The sequence below is a fragment of the Apteryx mantelli genome, chromosome 12 (assembly GCF_036417845.1).
Source record: "Apteryx mantelli isolate bAptMan1 chromosome 12, bAptMan1.hap1, whole genome shotgun sequence".
Classification (NCBI taxonomy): domain Eukaryota; kingdom Metazoa; phylum Chordata; class Aves; order Apterygiformes; family Apterygidae; genus Apteryx; species Apteryx mantelli.
Window position 1 is genome coordinate 2,741,216 of NC_089989.1, and position 15,730 is coordinate 2,756,945.

General features: G+C 38.8%; 1 protein-coding gene across 2 annotated transcripts in view; it reads left to right on the forward strand.

Annotated features, from left to right (window-relative positions):
* Window positions 1-15,730, forward strand: part of EEFSEC (eukaryotic elongation factor, selenocysteine-tRNA specific) — a 130,150-nt gene that overhangs the window by 72,002 nt on the left and 42,418 nt on the right. For both annotated transcript variants that reach the window (XM_067303698.1, XM_067303699.1), the window contains exon 5: window positions 975-1,616. In XM_067303698.1, coding sequence (XP_067159799.1) covers window positions 975-1,616 — 642 coding nt within the window. The remainder of the gene's footprint in view (window positions 1-974; window positions 1,617-15,730) is intronic.

A 15,730-nucleotide genomic window follows, 5' to 3' on the forward strand; every position in this document is an offset into this window, starting at 1 on the left:
AAATGAATCCTTGTTAACGTATACTTATCTTGTTAAACTAAACTGGTTTGGTCTGATCAAGCTGAACCAAGACTGATCTTTATAAGCTTATTTCATTCTTCTCTTCTGCTTGAGAACTCTTTGAAATAGGTGATATAACAACAAGCCTATTAATGCCAAACTTCTTTTTTTCTGTTTTCACTTTCAAAGCATCTAGGAAGAGTTAAATAAAATTTATGTTTAAACGGGGGATGCTGCCCCACTTTTCCTACAGTCATCGTAAGAGGTGGAACTCCAAGTTTTAGTGGCAGTGATACAAGCCTTATATTTAAAGAACATGTAAATCCTTGCAGGAAAACTTCAAGGATGTTATTTTTTTGTAATATGCAGAGTTTCATAGGTTATTTGCACTTAGATTTTTCTATCACTTACTGTTTTGCAGTGGTAGTTTACAAGATTTGCTTGTGCTCAGTGCTGTATAAATACACCCTAAAGTAAATTTTTTGTTCTGGTCTTTTTATAGTTTTAAATTCAACCAAGTCAAAAAAGTGAATGAAAAAAGAGTTTCATAGAAAGGGCAAAGAAACAGAGTCATGGGGCTCCATGGGTAGGTATTGTACTATTTAATTTCTGATGGTACAAGTGCTTAGGAGGAATACGTGAAGTAAGCTGTTCTTTGGTGTGGGTATAGCTGTTGGTTTGCAGGTTGCCTGTAGGTATTGCAGCACAGATGATGCAAATATCAATGTAATTGTGGCCATGGTAACCTTAGTCTCATGAACAGAAATATAATCAGGTAAGGGGTTCAACCTGTGTTAATTTTAAGTGATAGGAGTGTAATCTCAGTCTGATCATTTTCTACTTTGTGAATTGTGGACTCTTCTAGAAAAGGCCAGTCTGCTTACAAGTGGGCAGGGTGTCATGTGGCTTGGTGCTTGTGATGCACACGTGCAATTAATTTTGTTTCATTTTCTTTCTTGCTCTTTTGTCAATAGGTGACAAAGAAAGTCAAGTCTATGCAGATGTTCCATACTCCTGTGACTTATGCTATGCAGGGTGACAGAGTAGGCATCTGTGTGACCCAGTTTGATCCCAAACTGCTAGAACGAGGTCTAATTTGCACCCCAGAATCACTTCACACTATCCATGCTGCTATCGTTTCCCTGAAGAAAATCCAGTATTTTCGAGGAGCTCTTCAGACAAAGGCCAAGTTTCACATCACAGTTGGTCATGAAACAGTCATGGGAAGAGTGATGTTTTTCAGTCCAGCCCCTACTGACTTCAATGAAGAAATTCAAGAAAATGTTTTTAATTTTGAAAAAGATTATCTTTATCAAGAGGAATACTTGTCCAAGGACTCGAAGACTTCAGAGGAGAACAAAGAAAATGACCAGTCAGGAGAAGTCCAGCTCCCAAGGCAACAGTGGGCTCTGCTAGAGTTTGAAAAACCAGTCACTTGTCCGAAACTGTGCCTTGTGATCGGCTCCAAGCTGGATACGGATATTCATGCAAATACCTGCAGATTGGCGTTCCATGGGGTACTGCTGCAAGGTATGGAAGACAAGAACTATGCAGAGACTTTCCTTCCTAAGCTGAAAGTGTACAAACTGAAGCACAAAGAAGGGCAAGTGGAAAGGGTAAGCTGTCTTTTTAGTGCTATACATGGGAAGGGGAAATCTTTGTTCCGCTAAAATGCGTATGTTGTTGTGCTGCAGGATTTTCACTGTGTTATATCCCAGGATCCTTATATACGTTTTTCTTGTGTTCGTATGCCTAATATATTACATCTTGCCTGCTTGCAAAGTCAGAAATCATTGTTTAAGAGTGACTAATCTATTCAGCTCAGGAGAGTATTAAGTAATTTGATGTTACTGTTACTGGTTCTTTCGATGTCTAGCCACTGTATGCCTCCTGCAAACTCAGACTTGTCTGTATACCTTCCTAAGTGGCTCATCTGTCCTCTTCCCAGTTGACACAACCTCCAGCTTTCCACTGACATTTATTCTGCACAGTTATTCTGTAGTACGTTAGAAACTGAAAATGTAAAGACAGTGTAAAACAAATAGGCAATACCAGGTTAAATAACACAAAGAATGCTGTTGATTTATGTTATTTATTAAGTATTTATATTATTTGTATTATTATCTTACATGTGTGTTTTCACATTTGATTAAATAAAAGCCTCCATTATTAAAACTTACTTGAAGAGGCAGAAAGAAGAATTTCCTACCAGATGCCTGGGAGACATCAAGCCTGTGACATGGTGAACTTGGACACTCGGTTAATGTATGTTACTTCCATGTTGCATAGGTGATAATCTGGTATGGTATAAGTGCTTTACCCACCTCATTGTGGCAGAAAATAGAAGAGTTAGTGTCTGGAGTAAAACTTAATTGGGACATCCAGTGGTGGAATATTTTGTAATGAATGGTACAACTGGAATGCTAGGAAATGTAAAATATATAAATAAACTGGTTACCCCTAAATGAACAGAGTTCGGTTAGTGTAGATTTTAACTAATGTGCACTTGATGTGTTAGTGTGATACATAATTCCTTTGTATTTTGTTAATTTTTGAGTAAAGAGTTACTAATCTTTATTTTCCTAATTGAAAACCTGCTCATCTGAACATGGCCTTTAGCATTCTTGCTTCCGCTTTTTGAAATCCACGAAGCTGTGTTGAATACTGCATAATATCTATCCTTCACTGTAGAAAACTAAACACTCATCAAAATGGCTTGCCAGGTTGCAATTTATAATGCAGGCTTCTTGAATACTTTTTTGTTGGTTTGTTTCACTAATTTAATAGTAAAAAATAAACCTAGTTCCCTGCCGGGGCATGATTTTGAATTAGCAAGGTTCCTTTCTAAGCTCCTTGCTGTATTCATTAATCAAACAGACAATTCATATTTTCCCCTGTTCTCTCTGAGGCTACCAGGTTTTAGCTTTTGCTTTCTTCCAAGCACAGAGTTTCTCCTTTACATTTCCAGTACTGACTTTGGAGGCCATCCTTTTCAAAGGAACTAGAGTTTTGTGTTGTTTTTGGATGCCAACTTTGGCACTAGACAGTAAAGTAGTTAAAAAAGAGGAGGAGATCTGTAGTTTTCTGAAAATCTTATCTTTATTAAGATGGGTTATATGGGACACCCAAAATCAGTAGCTATTTTTCAAAATCGTGGCAGAGGGTGTGTTGTTTCCTTTGTTTGAGAGACCTGGCTGCCTTCATCTCTGGCTGGTTGGTGATGTTGAACCAGAACAAGAGATCCAAAGTATTCTGTCCTCTTAGTCTAAACTTCTCTTTGACTTAATGTGAATGTCTACAAATTCTGCTGATTTTCATCTTGTTAAATTATATTCTTCATCTTGTTGTATTTTATTCTCCTGTAGTGCTGTCTGAACTCCTGAAACATTTGTGTTCTTTACTAAGACTGTCACTTGCGCAAGGCCCGTGCTGCTAATATCCAGAGAGACCTGGCTTACCAGCTCTCCTTGTTTCTCTGTGGCTGTTAGGAATACGAAGGAGAACAAAACTGTGTGTGAAGTATTGAGACCCATGCTGGTTTTTTTTTGTTTTGTTTTGTTTTTTAACTGAAATAACTGATCTCAGATTGTTTCTTTATTTTTGCTCCCAGTGCATGGCACTCCTGTGTAGGAGTTGAAGACTTGCAGAATGCTAACTGTGTGAATGAGATTTGTCTGACTGGGTTAACTGACTTTGTGGTTAGCCTTGGTTGTACTTTTAAAATTGTTTTCATTTAGTGCTGTTTTCAAATCCATTGCCGGTTTAGTTCTACTTATTCTACTATTGATTTTATTCTGTAAATAATTGATTAATTTTAAACTAATTATTCAAATATTACTTTTCTGTCTGGAAAATAACCAGTGAATGTGTGTTATTTGGCAGACACAGTAATTTATTAGGCTGATATATTTAGTAAACTGTTTTGAGATATTCCCATGCTTTTTAAAATATGGAAGTGTGAAGGTTATTTTATCCTTTCTTTAACTCTTGTACAGCAGGCACTAAATAAAGGCCTTGATCACTGTCAATAGGAATACTAATTGGCTCTGTAAATGAATGGCTGACATCAAATCATCGCTCTGCCTGCAGGAGTAGGTTTGTTCTCAGATCCTGCTCCTTGTGGAACTGCAGGTCATACAGAGTTAGTATTTTCCCTGACATACCAAAAGGATCTTGCAGCGAACGTTGCTGTAACAAAAGCTCACGGTGTAAGGTCAGAGGGGCATGTAGGGACCTGAGAGAGCTGGTGGGAAGAGGATGGTGCTGGTTATAAAAGGCCTGCTGGGGAAGTACTTACAGCACTTACTGAGGTAGCTACTATTAAATCGTTGCTTTTGCAGAGCAGAGAGCAGCAGGAACAATTGGGTGGTACAATGACTTTTTTTAGTACACAAAGTCACTAGCTAATAGAAAATCTGAATCAGATGGTCCCACCCTGCTGCTGATGGATGGCTGGAGATTAGGATCACTGAATTTAGGGTGTCTATTCTTGGCACTGATACAGGAAAATTTCATTCTCTCTGTTGAGCAAGGAAGCTCCCCCCTCCTCATCTCCCCTGGGAGGCATAAAAAATAATAATAATTAAAAAATGTGTTACCTTCATGAGAAGTGAACTTTTCCTCTAGAGAGTACTGCTGGGGAAAATTAGCTTCATAGCTTCCTGTGAAGGGCTGGGAGAGAGGGTGGCAGGGGACACGTACCTTCCGCCTTCCCATTTTCAGCACAGGGTGGAAACATACTCTCATAACGGGCCTGTAGTGGAATATAGTAGTAGCCATTTGTAAAATACTGCACTTAATCTGATGTGGACTCTCCCAAACCCCCTGCTTGTTGCTAAAATTAAAATAAATTCCCTGCAGTTTAGCTACCAGTTCATGCAGGAGAAGTCAGGCACTTATAGTTTGGCTTTGTGTTCCTATTCTGATTAATTTCAGAGAACTGATGAAATAAAAGGAATTGTAAATTCATTAAGTTTCAGCATCACTGTACTTTCCTTTTGTGCCTCCTCTGGGGGTGTGCCCTCACCCCCCTGCCTGCTGGATTTTAAGTTTTTGGGGGGGTTGTTTTGTTTTGTTTTAATAAAAGAGCATTTTTTTCTCAAAGGTTTTTTTGGCTTTCTGAGGGCAAGTGTGACATTTTTTGCTGTTTCATATAGAAACCAAATCCATGTTTTAAAAAGTAAAAATCATACATAAACTGGCAGATGGTCTTGAATTCATATATTACTGAAAATTAATGCATAAGCTTACTAGTCTTATTTGTTCAAGTGGTGGTAACTGTTCTACAAAAATCCATTTACCCTTCAACGTCTTTTCTACTGCTCGCTGTTTCCTTTTGGTATCTTGCCTCTTCAATGTTATGAGAGAGCAGAGCACTGAAAGAGAATTAAATACTTCTGTTATTCACCAGGATTTTCAGATTTACCTGTCTGCAGTATATTCTTTAGCCTCTTCTTTGCCATCATTGCTCATTTATGCTAACATTTTCTTTTGTTTGTTTTTTTAGTATTTACCACTGTGGTATCTGACAGATTTGCTTTAAAAACATATTTGGAATCTGCCTTTTGGTTGAGTCGGTCACTGATGTCTGAGTCTATATAGTACAGAAAACTCGCTTCAAAGCAGGATGGAGAATTTTTTTTTTTAGATCTGCACCCATACTAGAATTGCATCTTGGTTATGAGGAAGTTGCATGATTCGTACTGGAGTTGTAACTTTAGCTGCCGTATTTAAACTGTTACCTAAATGTGTGGATGCTTCTGTTTTGCTTTAAAGCAGATTTGTTTGGAGGTTAGAGTAAATCTATAGGAGTTTTAAGCTAAATCAAAATATTCCACCCTCTGAAGTAAGAGGGCCCCTGCAAAGGTTTGTCTGCTTAACTTGATTTTAAAATGATGTAGAATACTAGTCCAGTTTCCTCATGCAGAGAGGACTTGAGAGATGGGAGAAGTGCAATGGAAGGAAGTTTCTGTCAAGAGCATCTTTCTTGCAGAATTATGTGGAAGGAGGGACTGTGGCCCTCTGGACAGTTTTTTCTTTTTGCAAAACCTTGGCTGCCTAGCAAATGTGCTTTCAGTAGGGAAAAGATCTAAGCTGGCAACAAGTGGCTTGTACTGATAAAACGGTAAAAGCAGGGCTGAAAATGCTCTTGCAAACACTAGTGTTGCTTCAGAGGAGAATGATGTGGCAGTTTGAAATAATGGAAAGTGAGATGCTGTGAAGACTGCTGAGTAGAGGATCATGAATGAACAACTTTGGCACTCTTCTCACTGACATCCTTGGCCTCCGGAATCAGAGTATGATGATTGAGAATGTGGGCTTGCTAAATTGTAGCAGATCAGCGGCCTCTGGAGTCGGATACATGAAAACTGTAAAGGTAAACATCAACTATTGTCCTTGGTTGTCTTGGATTTCTGAAGATAGCCTCCTCAGTCAGTTGTTCCCAGTTCAGTGGGGGAAGACAGACTTGCATTAATCCTAGCACTGCCTCTGGAATATCTCCCTGTCAGAATTTCACCTCTAAACAGCATTGCAGCTTAATTCCCATCTGACTTACGAAGCAGTTACTCAGTTCCTGGGGTAAATCCTTTACATTTGCTACATTATTTTTTTTTGGCTTCTGTGGACATGCAGCTTGAGTGCAGTGAGTTTCAACTGAAGGGTGAACTGCAGAAGCATATCATGCTTTCCTGCATGACTCAGATATTCTGCCTGTTTTGAAAATGTTTGCACAAGCAGGATTTATCTTGGGATGGCTGTCACAGGGTCCTATTGTGGAGGATGCTCATAAATCAGTCACTCTGTGGTAGAAACAAAAGGAGAAGGAAAACTCTCTGCCTTGTTTGCATAGCACAAGCTGCACCTTCTGCACTTTCAAGCATGTTTAGTGAAAATACATGCATACCTCAGCTGCAATTGTTTCCCATTTTAAGTATAATCGAATTCTTTCCTATGAGAATGGACTTGTCTTTCCTAAAGATGCTGGATAATTACTACTTTTTCTTTATCCCTCTGACATCAAAAAGAGAATTAATTCTCTCTGTATAGTTCCAAGTTTTCCGTATATTTCTGATTTGCCTTGCTTTTAGGCTTTGCTTATTTGATGGAAATCAAGCTGCACTTGTTTCCTCAGCAGTTTCCTTCCGTGTGTCGTGGTCATGGGATGTCCCAGTTTTACTCATATCCACACTGTTCCCAAGTTCTGTAGGTTGCTGGATAGTGAGTTTTCTTATCAAACTCCTACTCAAGGGGACTGAGCGTAGCTGTGTCTGACTGTTGTGTAGCTAGCATGCTCGGTTTCTAGAGGAGAGAAATATCACTTATTGCTTAATAACAGCATTTTACTAATTGCTGAAATATTGGTGTGATCTAAGCATCCCCAAGGAGAAAAGAATTGCTGCAGGAGTGAGATGTGAAAGCAGAGGGAGTTATCAAGACTTTTATCAGAGCAGCAGAGCATCTCTTCTGAAGCCTGAATGGAAGAGAAAAAGCCCATCTTTGAACATCTTTTAAAAGACTTCTGGTTTTCCCCTTTTACAGTAGGATAACAAGAGGTATGTAAGAGCAAATGCATTTCAAAACTGGTCAAATGGAGGTCTTGGTCACCATTGTTTAACGGATCTTTCTGACCTTCCTGAATAGGGGGTGAGATGATGTGGAGATAAGTACTAGTAAGTGACTATAGGAAGTCTATGAGAAAGCATTATTTATTTAAATTTGACTACCAGCAATGACCCAGACTGTTCTTTAGGGGTTTGGCATTCATCAGCAGGCATTTTGAAATGCAGAAGTTGTAAAAATGGCATTTTTATTTTTTTACTTAATTTGTGCTTAATAATTTTCAGCTGTTTCCTCTTTTAATTCTTTATGGCATTTTATGGGTGAAAATAGCAACATTTAATTTACGGAGTATGTTGTGAGTTTATGGTAGCTCAGCCACACATTTAACCAGACAAACTGCTCAGGTAGGTTATGAAGGAGGAAAAATGAACTCTCCCATGAATGAATAAGAACATCCAATGTGGTCCACCAAAGGTATGAGACCAGACTTCAGGGGAAGTTTGCTTTGCTTTGAGTGACAGTTGGTTGATATGAGAGCACCTGAGTATTCCTGTCTGGAAAGAGTGCTGAGTAGAGGATCTTGAATGAACAATTTTGGCACTCTTCTCACTGACATCCTTTACAGATACCTTCTCAGTAACACCAGAACCTGTCTCGTGGAGTTGTGTCCGTGCACTATGCAGGTGTTTACTACAGTAATACTGTTCTTTACATTTTCTTTTGCCTGTTTGGGGTTCCAAGGAGCAGTGCCGCTAGGAACAGAGAAATACATTGTATGGATATCTGCTTCAGTAGTTAGGAATAAATAAGTTAAGAATGTTTTGCTGGCTTACTAGGGCTATTGCTTAGCCTGTTATTTTCTTACGGCTGCACTGTAGTTTCCCAGTAGGATATGTGTTAGTAAGTAAAACACTGCGTCAGCCAGGCACTGACACTTTCTGAAGACAAAATCTAGGTGACTCACATGGTGTGCAGACTAATTCGGGCACAGAGAGAGTGAGTAACAAGACCAGACTGTACAGTGAGAGCTAATTGGGTGCTGCCTGCCTGCAGGCACTGGCAGTGACCTGGGCTGTCTGCAGAACCTTCCATGACTCCTGTTGGGAGAACTGGTGGATGTCACTCGATCTACTGTAAACATGCAGACGCCACAATTAATATTTTTCCTGCTTTGAAGTCTGAACATGAGTTTGTTTGGTTCTGCTTGGCTGCTGATGGTATGCTAAATACAGTAATAATGCAGAGATGAAGGCAATCAGGTGAAGAGAAGTGCACAGCACATTCACTGGTTAAAATGCACTATAAAGTAGAAATATAAAAGATGCATTTGTTGGCTCTTGTTCTACTCAAGAAGTTTTGCGAAACATAGTGGGGGAAGGGGGGGCTGTTATGCTCATTAAAAAGAAATGCCATTTATGTTAAGCAGTACTGAGAAAAGGGCGGTGATATTTACTGACTGTCACAACATATAGATTAAGAGAGTTTAATAAATTTGTCATAAAAATGTACCAGCTAAGTCATAGAATCTGCTTGCTTACTTGTATGAAAAGACTGGTATTTTGTTCACTCACCAACAAAAGAATAGCTTGTTCCACATGACTGGGTAGCAGAATTTTGCAAGGTCTGAGTAACACCTATGGTTATTATTTATATTATTAAATTTAAAATGCAGACATGCTTTTGGGTCTTACAAGTGTATGGACAGCTGGTCTTGATTTTTCTGAGGTTGTGTAGGAGTCACCTGTGGGGGAATCGGTTTGTCAGCAAGGCAACCAATGCACCATTCTATTTATTGGATACAAAAATAAATTAAGAATGTTACTTAGATTGCAAAATCAAGCACTTGAAAGTTAGGAAATGCCAGATTTACAGTTGCCTATGCAACATTAATTCTTTTCCCCTGTGCCTCTATCCTGTGCAGTTAATAAGGCAGGGTTCCTGTGAAATTTTTTTGGATGTGGTCATGTAAAGACTATATCATGGGGCATATCAAAGAGGGGCAGAATTAAGGTTGTATGGACATCTGGCATTTCTTAAGTGCCCAGTTTTGCAACTTAAATAACTTAGGTTTTATATAAATGTAATTTCCTAGGCATTTTTAAAGTAAAAAGGTAAAGTAAAACTACATATTACTGGACTATAGCCATCCCTTTACTGTACACCTTCACTAGGATTTGAGTTACAAATATTCAGCAGTGTAGCACAGACTTGTATCACTTGCTATCGCTAACTGCATTAACCAAATGGCAGAAAGGGAAACTTATCCTAGGGAGAAGACGGACCTTTGGATTTAGGATAGTGGGCATGAAGTCCTGACCTTACCTGTTCTCCTCAGCTGCTTCCTTCCAAGTGCAAGGTGGGCAGTGGATCCATGTGCTGGGGTCGGAGAACTTTAAGGGATGGGACATACTTGGTGTTTTGGTATGTTCATGTGCTGTACTTGGAGGGAAATGCGAGTCTGTGTCAAGAGTCCGCGCTCTCCTCTCCCTTTGCATTAGTTCCTTCAGGCTGTCTTTGATGGACTGTCCTCACTGCCTGTTTAACATCCAGGGAGAATTCTGTAAGCCTCTCTTCTTTATTCCTTTCTGCCCTCCCCACATCATTTTGGAGCAGTTTCCTTTAGAAACATAAATTACTATCACTATCACTGCTATATGCCAGACTTATGCACTGTCCAAAATGAAACTTGCTGCATCTCATTAGTATTTTTTTCAGATATTTAGGATCTCAGAACCTGTGATTACCATAGTTAAAATGCTTGAAAATATTTGACACAAGTGTCCGAGTGTTCTTCAGTCACTGAGATACCACCAGAATCTTTCTGGATACTCAGAATAACAGACTGTAAGTCATCATCAAATCTGGAATTTTTCTGTGTCCTTCTTATAAGTCTAGGTCAAGACTTCTGCATAACATCTCTAGAGAGCAGCCTTTTTCTTGTTTTGTACTTGGATAGTAAACTCTTGGATAGTAAACTCTATAGACTTTTAAATCTTTATTTGTACAGCACTTCAAACTGCGGCTGGCTGGTTTGGGGCTGGAGGTCCTAAACAGTACAGTAAATAGTAACAGTCTATAGTCTCTTCTTTTCCTCCCTGTATCTGTTGATGTTGCTTTTTCTTGCATAAAGGGAACAGTATAGATCTGTTTAATAAAATCGTGCAATCAACCATTTTTTTCTCAAATGATAAAATGAATTTGTTTTTAACTAGTCTGTGTCAGGAATTTAGTGCCTGTGGTTTCTTGGGATTTTAAAGATTCAACCTCTCAGGAATTTAAATAGATGTTGAACAAAACTTGTACTACAGACGTGTGTGAGGAAGTCAGTGTCCAGTTTGTATTATGTGCATATGTGGAGACACCAATTGGTATGTACAGAGCTTTTAAAATTTAAACAGTCTGATTATGTTTTTCTTATTTGTTAGTTTCCCTGACTTAATAAAGGCTCCTTTTCCATTGCTGAACTATTTTTAATCAGGTTATAGTGATGGCAAAATGCTCAGCAAAGGGAAGAGTGTTTATGACCACTTAATAGAAATCTACAAATGCAATTGCACCTTTACTGAGGCAGAGAAAGGAAGATGATTTGGACTTGTTTAGGATGTGGGAAGTAGCTGTGTACAAGGAACATGGGCCAGGAGGAGATGGGGCAAACATCTGCAAATGAACTAAGGTTATATGCAGGTGTCTGTGTGGTAGGTCCTTGTCCTATTAAAGTGGCAGTAATAAGAGACAAAGTACTAAAGGAAATTAACTTTTTTCTTTTGTTTCCTTCCTCCTGGATGGATGTGCAAAGGCAGAAGTTTATAGATGGTTGGCTTGGAAAACGATGAGAGCATCTTTAGAGCCCAGCACACAAAACCAAAAACTTGTAGTGCATGATGGAATTCCAGACGGAAAAGTCTTTAATACTTACTTTCATGCTGATGTAAGCTCTTGAGGAAATGACATCGCTGACCAAATCATTCTTTGTACCAGATCGTTCACCTAGGCTGCAGTAACAAACTAAAAGTCAGAACCATATTTGGAGAATCAGAAAACTCCCAAAACCCAATTGTTGGTGAAAACCTGTCAATTCCTTTCTCCTTCACCCTCTTGGGGCTCCATGTATGGTCATTTTTTTCCAGTACATGAGCCCACATTTTTAAAAAGAAGAATAGGAATTTGCAGCATCCAGAATATTTCCACTTCTGACACAGAAATGAAATGTGTTCTGAAACTGGTTTTTTGAAATAAATGATCTGTCATTGACTGTGAGATGAAGATGTCTCAAGTGTACCTTTTGTAAAGTACAAAAAAGAATGAAAACACTTTGTATCTTTAGTGCTACCCTTAGGTTCTTTTTCTTCTTTTTTTTTTCCTGCTGTTGTTCTCTGCTTTAGTTCCAATGGACCATTTTTCAGTTTGCCCAGAATATTACTGAGACCTGTTTTTATCATTTATTTTAATTCTATTTGTTTTATTTCTAATTTTAAACAACATAATTTTAGGTTAAATAGGAAAAGGCAATTCTCTGTCTCCTTCTAATACTTGAAATTCAGTATTTTTACTTTTTGTCTCAATTTTTCTTATTGCCTATCTCTTATTTTGGCACCACTCTGTTTCCTCCTGTGTGCTTTTCTTTTCTGATCCCCTTGCTTTTTCTACAGATGGGTTAAGATGTGGAGGAGTTTGCCCTCAAAATGTGTGTGATGACTTGTTTGAGAGGGTGTTCAGATGACAGTAACTTCTAAGTCACCTTAAAAATGAGTGGTTTAACAGGCCAGACAGTATAGTTTGCTATTCTTGCTCAAAAAGAAAATCCCATAGTTATTTTTCCTTGAAATTACGCTGTAGGTTGCACTGAATACCAACGCGGGTACCATTAATTGCAGTTTGGCAAGCGCAGTACGGTAGTGTAAGTACTGTTAAATGGGGAGCGTGGGCTGGTTAATCTTTTGTTGTGAACTTCTTGGTCTTAGCAAAAGTGTTGTGTGCCAGAGATGCACATGCTTCACCTATGGCAATAAACTGCTCTTTACTTTTTTCCTGCGAGCACAAAAGCCGAGTGGGAAGGGATATTTCATAAACCCGGTGCTATTGTGTCCTCTGGTCTAAGCCGTAAAACAAGAGTAACAGAGACGTTCCCTTTGAACTTGAAATCCCTTTCTAAGCTGCTGATCTAACCTCAGTGAGAGAGGGAGATGATACCAGCCAGAAAAATTTCTCTTCTGGATATTTTCCTCCCACTCTGCCCCCCCCCTTTTTTTTTTAAAGTCCTTAAGTGAGTTTGATGCTGCACCTCTGCCCATAAATTTAAAAAAATATTATCGTAATGTAGGTCAGTGAACTGAAACGCCACTGTACACCATGGGGGATTAAAGTCAGAGAGGCAGCCCTCTCCCACTCCCACTAGGTCATATGACAATATAAACAAGAAATGCAAGGAGCCTTCAGCTTTTTCTTGTCCTAATCCTTTGTTTATGCAGCACTTAAACTGACTTTTGGGGTCGTCTCTGTCTGGCATTAAAGCCCTAAAGCTTTTTGAAGTTTCCGTGAAGTTAATAAAATTAGTCTGCCCTCACTGCTAGGCCCCTTGCTGTTTCTTCAGAACAGACTACGTATCCCTTACTGTCTTTGCGGCATTTGGCTTTTTAAGTTAATAATATTTTATAACAAAAAAAGAGCGTTTGAGAGAGAAAAGCAGAAAGATCTCCCAAAAGGCCATTCAGCTAATAGGCAAAGTGATTGCCATTGTAGATGTTCTGAGAACTCAAAGGAGATTAACTTAAAATCCAGTGATTGGAGGTAAATTGCTGGTAAGGTAATTGGAAGTGTTGAGTTTCAGTTGGAGAGAACAACATGCATTTCTGTGGCTTTCTACAAAGAAAGACTAAAAAATTATTCTTTTATTTTTATAAAATTGTCTTACAGTTGAGAAGAGGACTCCTTCATAGCAATTACCTGTGAGCTCTACCCCTTCACTCATTTATCTTACTGCAGAGAGTCATCAGTTATCTTAGTTCTTGTTACACCAGGTATTCTCTCATCATTTAGTCGTCCTCAGAGAGGTCGGTTGGTGAGAGGCCAATCTCTCGCTTGCTCCTCTCCCTTTTGTGTGTGTGTAATATTTAGTGTGGGGGACTGAGACTCCAGGACATGAAGGTTTTGTTTCCAACTGCCACTCAAACAACTTGCTGATTTCCTATTATCTTAGAGCTGTTAAAGCAAGTTTTTTTTTCTGAAATAGCCTTTTTCAATACCCAAGGAATAATGTTGGTTTGGACAGAATATTAACAATTAGCTAGAGGAGGAGTTTTCTTATAGGTTGACCAGCCCAGTGAAAGGAACAAAGCAGATGACTTCCTTGGCCCAGGATCTTTGCATTTGCAGTGCTAGAATTAGTATACAAGTGCAAGGCCCTAAAAAGAACATTTACTTTTAAGAGGAGTGTTGAGGTTTCTTTGTTTTCTTTGGTTTTTTTTGTTTTAAAGCATTAAATGAGTATGACACACTTAAATGGTAACTTTTTTATTATCATATACATATATTAATTTTAGGTTTTCATTGCTGGTTGACTCTGAAGTACATGATGCATACGACACTTGTTCACAGAAATCATTCTGAATTTTTTTTCTGACAGCCTTGTCAGGGAGGCTAAACTGAACCGTGCTAGTATGACCCTACAATTCAGTCTTTTAATTAAGTTAAAGATAACTTTGAAGGTCTTGTTGGGGGGGGGGGCAGTATATATATTGTGGTTTATGTTGTTTTCCTGTCCCATTTTGAGGGATAGCTATGGAAATAATAGATATATGGAAAAGTCCTTACTGAGTATAGGAGACCGTCTATATTTCAAATATAACGGTGAGAAGCAAGTAGCTAGCAGTGGAGAAGAGGGATGTTCAGTTTTGAAATTCCTGCTTTAGGAATAAAAGATTTATAGGGAGAGGTAATATTTTTATTTGAGCAGTTGATACAATTGGAAAAATGACAATCTTTTGAGTCTGTAAGTGCTTTCTCAAGTCTGAATTAGCAGCTTCTGCTTCTGCTAGGCTTCTACTGCAACCCCAAAGAAAAGCGTATGTGCCTGAAAGCTTTTTTTTCCCTCCAACCATATCAGTTGCTCTAATAAAAGATGTTCAGTTTTAACTTTAAGCCAGAGGTTGCCAAGCTGTGATACTACCATTAACAGTTCACAAGCTACAGCCAAGGAGTGCGTGCAAAAAAAAAAGAAAAAAAAAAAAGGCAGCCCCAAACTCTGACCTTTTGCAAAAAGGCAAGGAATGGATGTTTAGGCAGCAAATGCTGTCCAGACATCTGAATGCCTCTGCCTACTCGCTTGACTTTACACAGCTAAGAGTTGCTTCTGCTGTTGTCATCTCCATGTGAAAGAAGGAAGAAAGGCTGCAGATATTTTTGTTCCTGCATGTGGATGGGGTCTGGGGGATGCTGGTGCCGCCACCGCTCTCTGTGGTACTGCCTGACCCTTTCAAGGATGGTTAGAGCTGAGCAAGCGAACCCTGTTTTAAACAATTATAAAATTGGAATTTATGATGCTAGAATTACTGCTATGCTGTGAACTGAGTCTTTTGGCATTAAAGTATGTGCATACCTGTGTAACAAATTTAAAAAAAGAATGCTAGGGATTTGAGTCTATGCGTATATCCACTACTGTTTGTGGAAGAGGCTTCAGGGAAGGAGAGTAGCTTTTGATAAACCTGCAACACTTTGAGTCATAATTTAAACTGAATAAAAAGAGTATTCAAAATCTGTTGCACCTCTTGACCATTATTTGTGGTTATTTTCCTCTTTGAAACTCTTAGTTTAACTAAAAATTGGTCCTAAGGAATGAGGAGGAGAATAGCAACTTTTGCCACAATAAAAAAAATCACAAAAATTTAAATATTACCCCCTTATTTCTTCTGATAAGTAAATAAAGGCTCTTGCTCTAGCTACAAGGTGGAGTAACTCCAGGCGTTAAGGGTACAAGGATATTCACACCTACAGGATTAGGCTCACTTGACTGCACCTTATACTTTGTAATGCCTAAGGGAGGATAGTTAATCTTGCCTTAACTACCAACCTTGCTGCCTCTTGTTTCTGATAGCTTAATTAAGAATCCGAACTTGGAATGGTTCTTCCCACTGGGTTACAAACCTTGAAATTAAAATCGGATACAACGGTCATA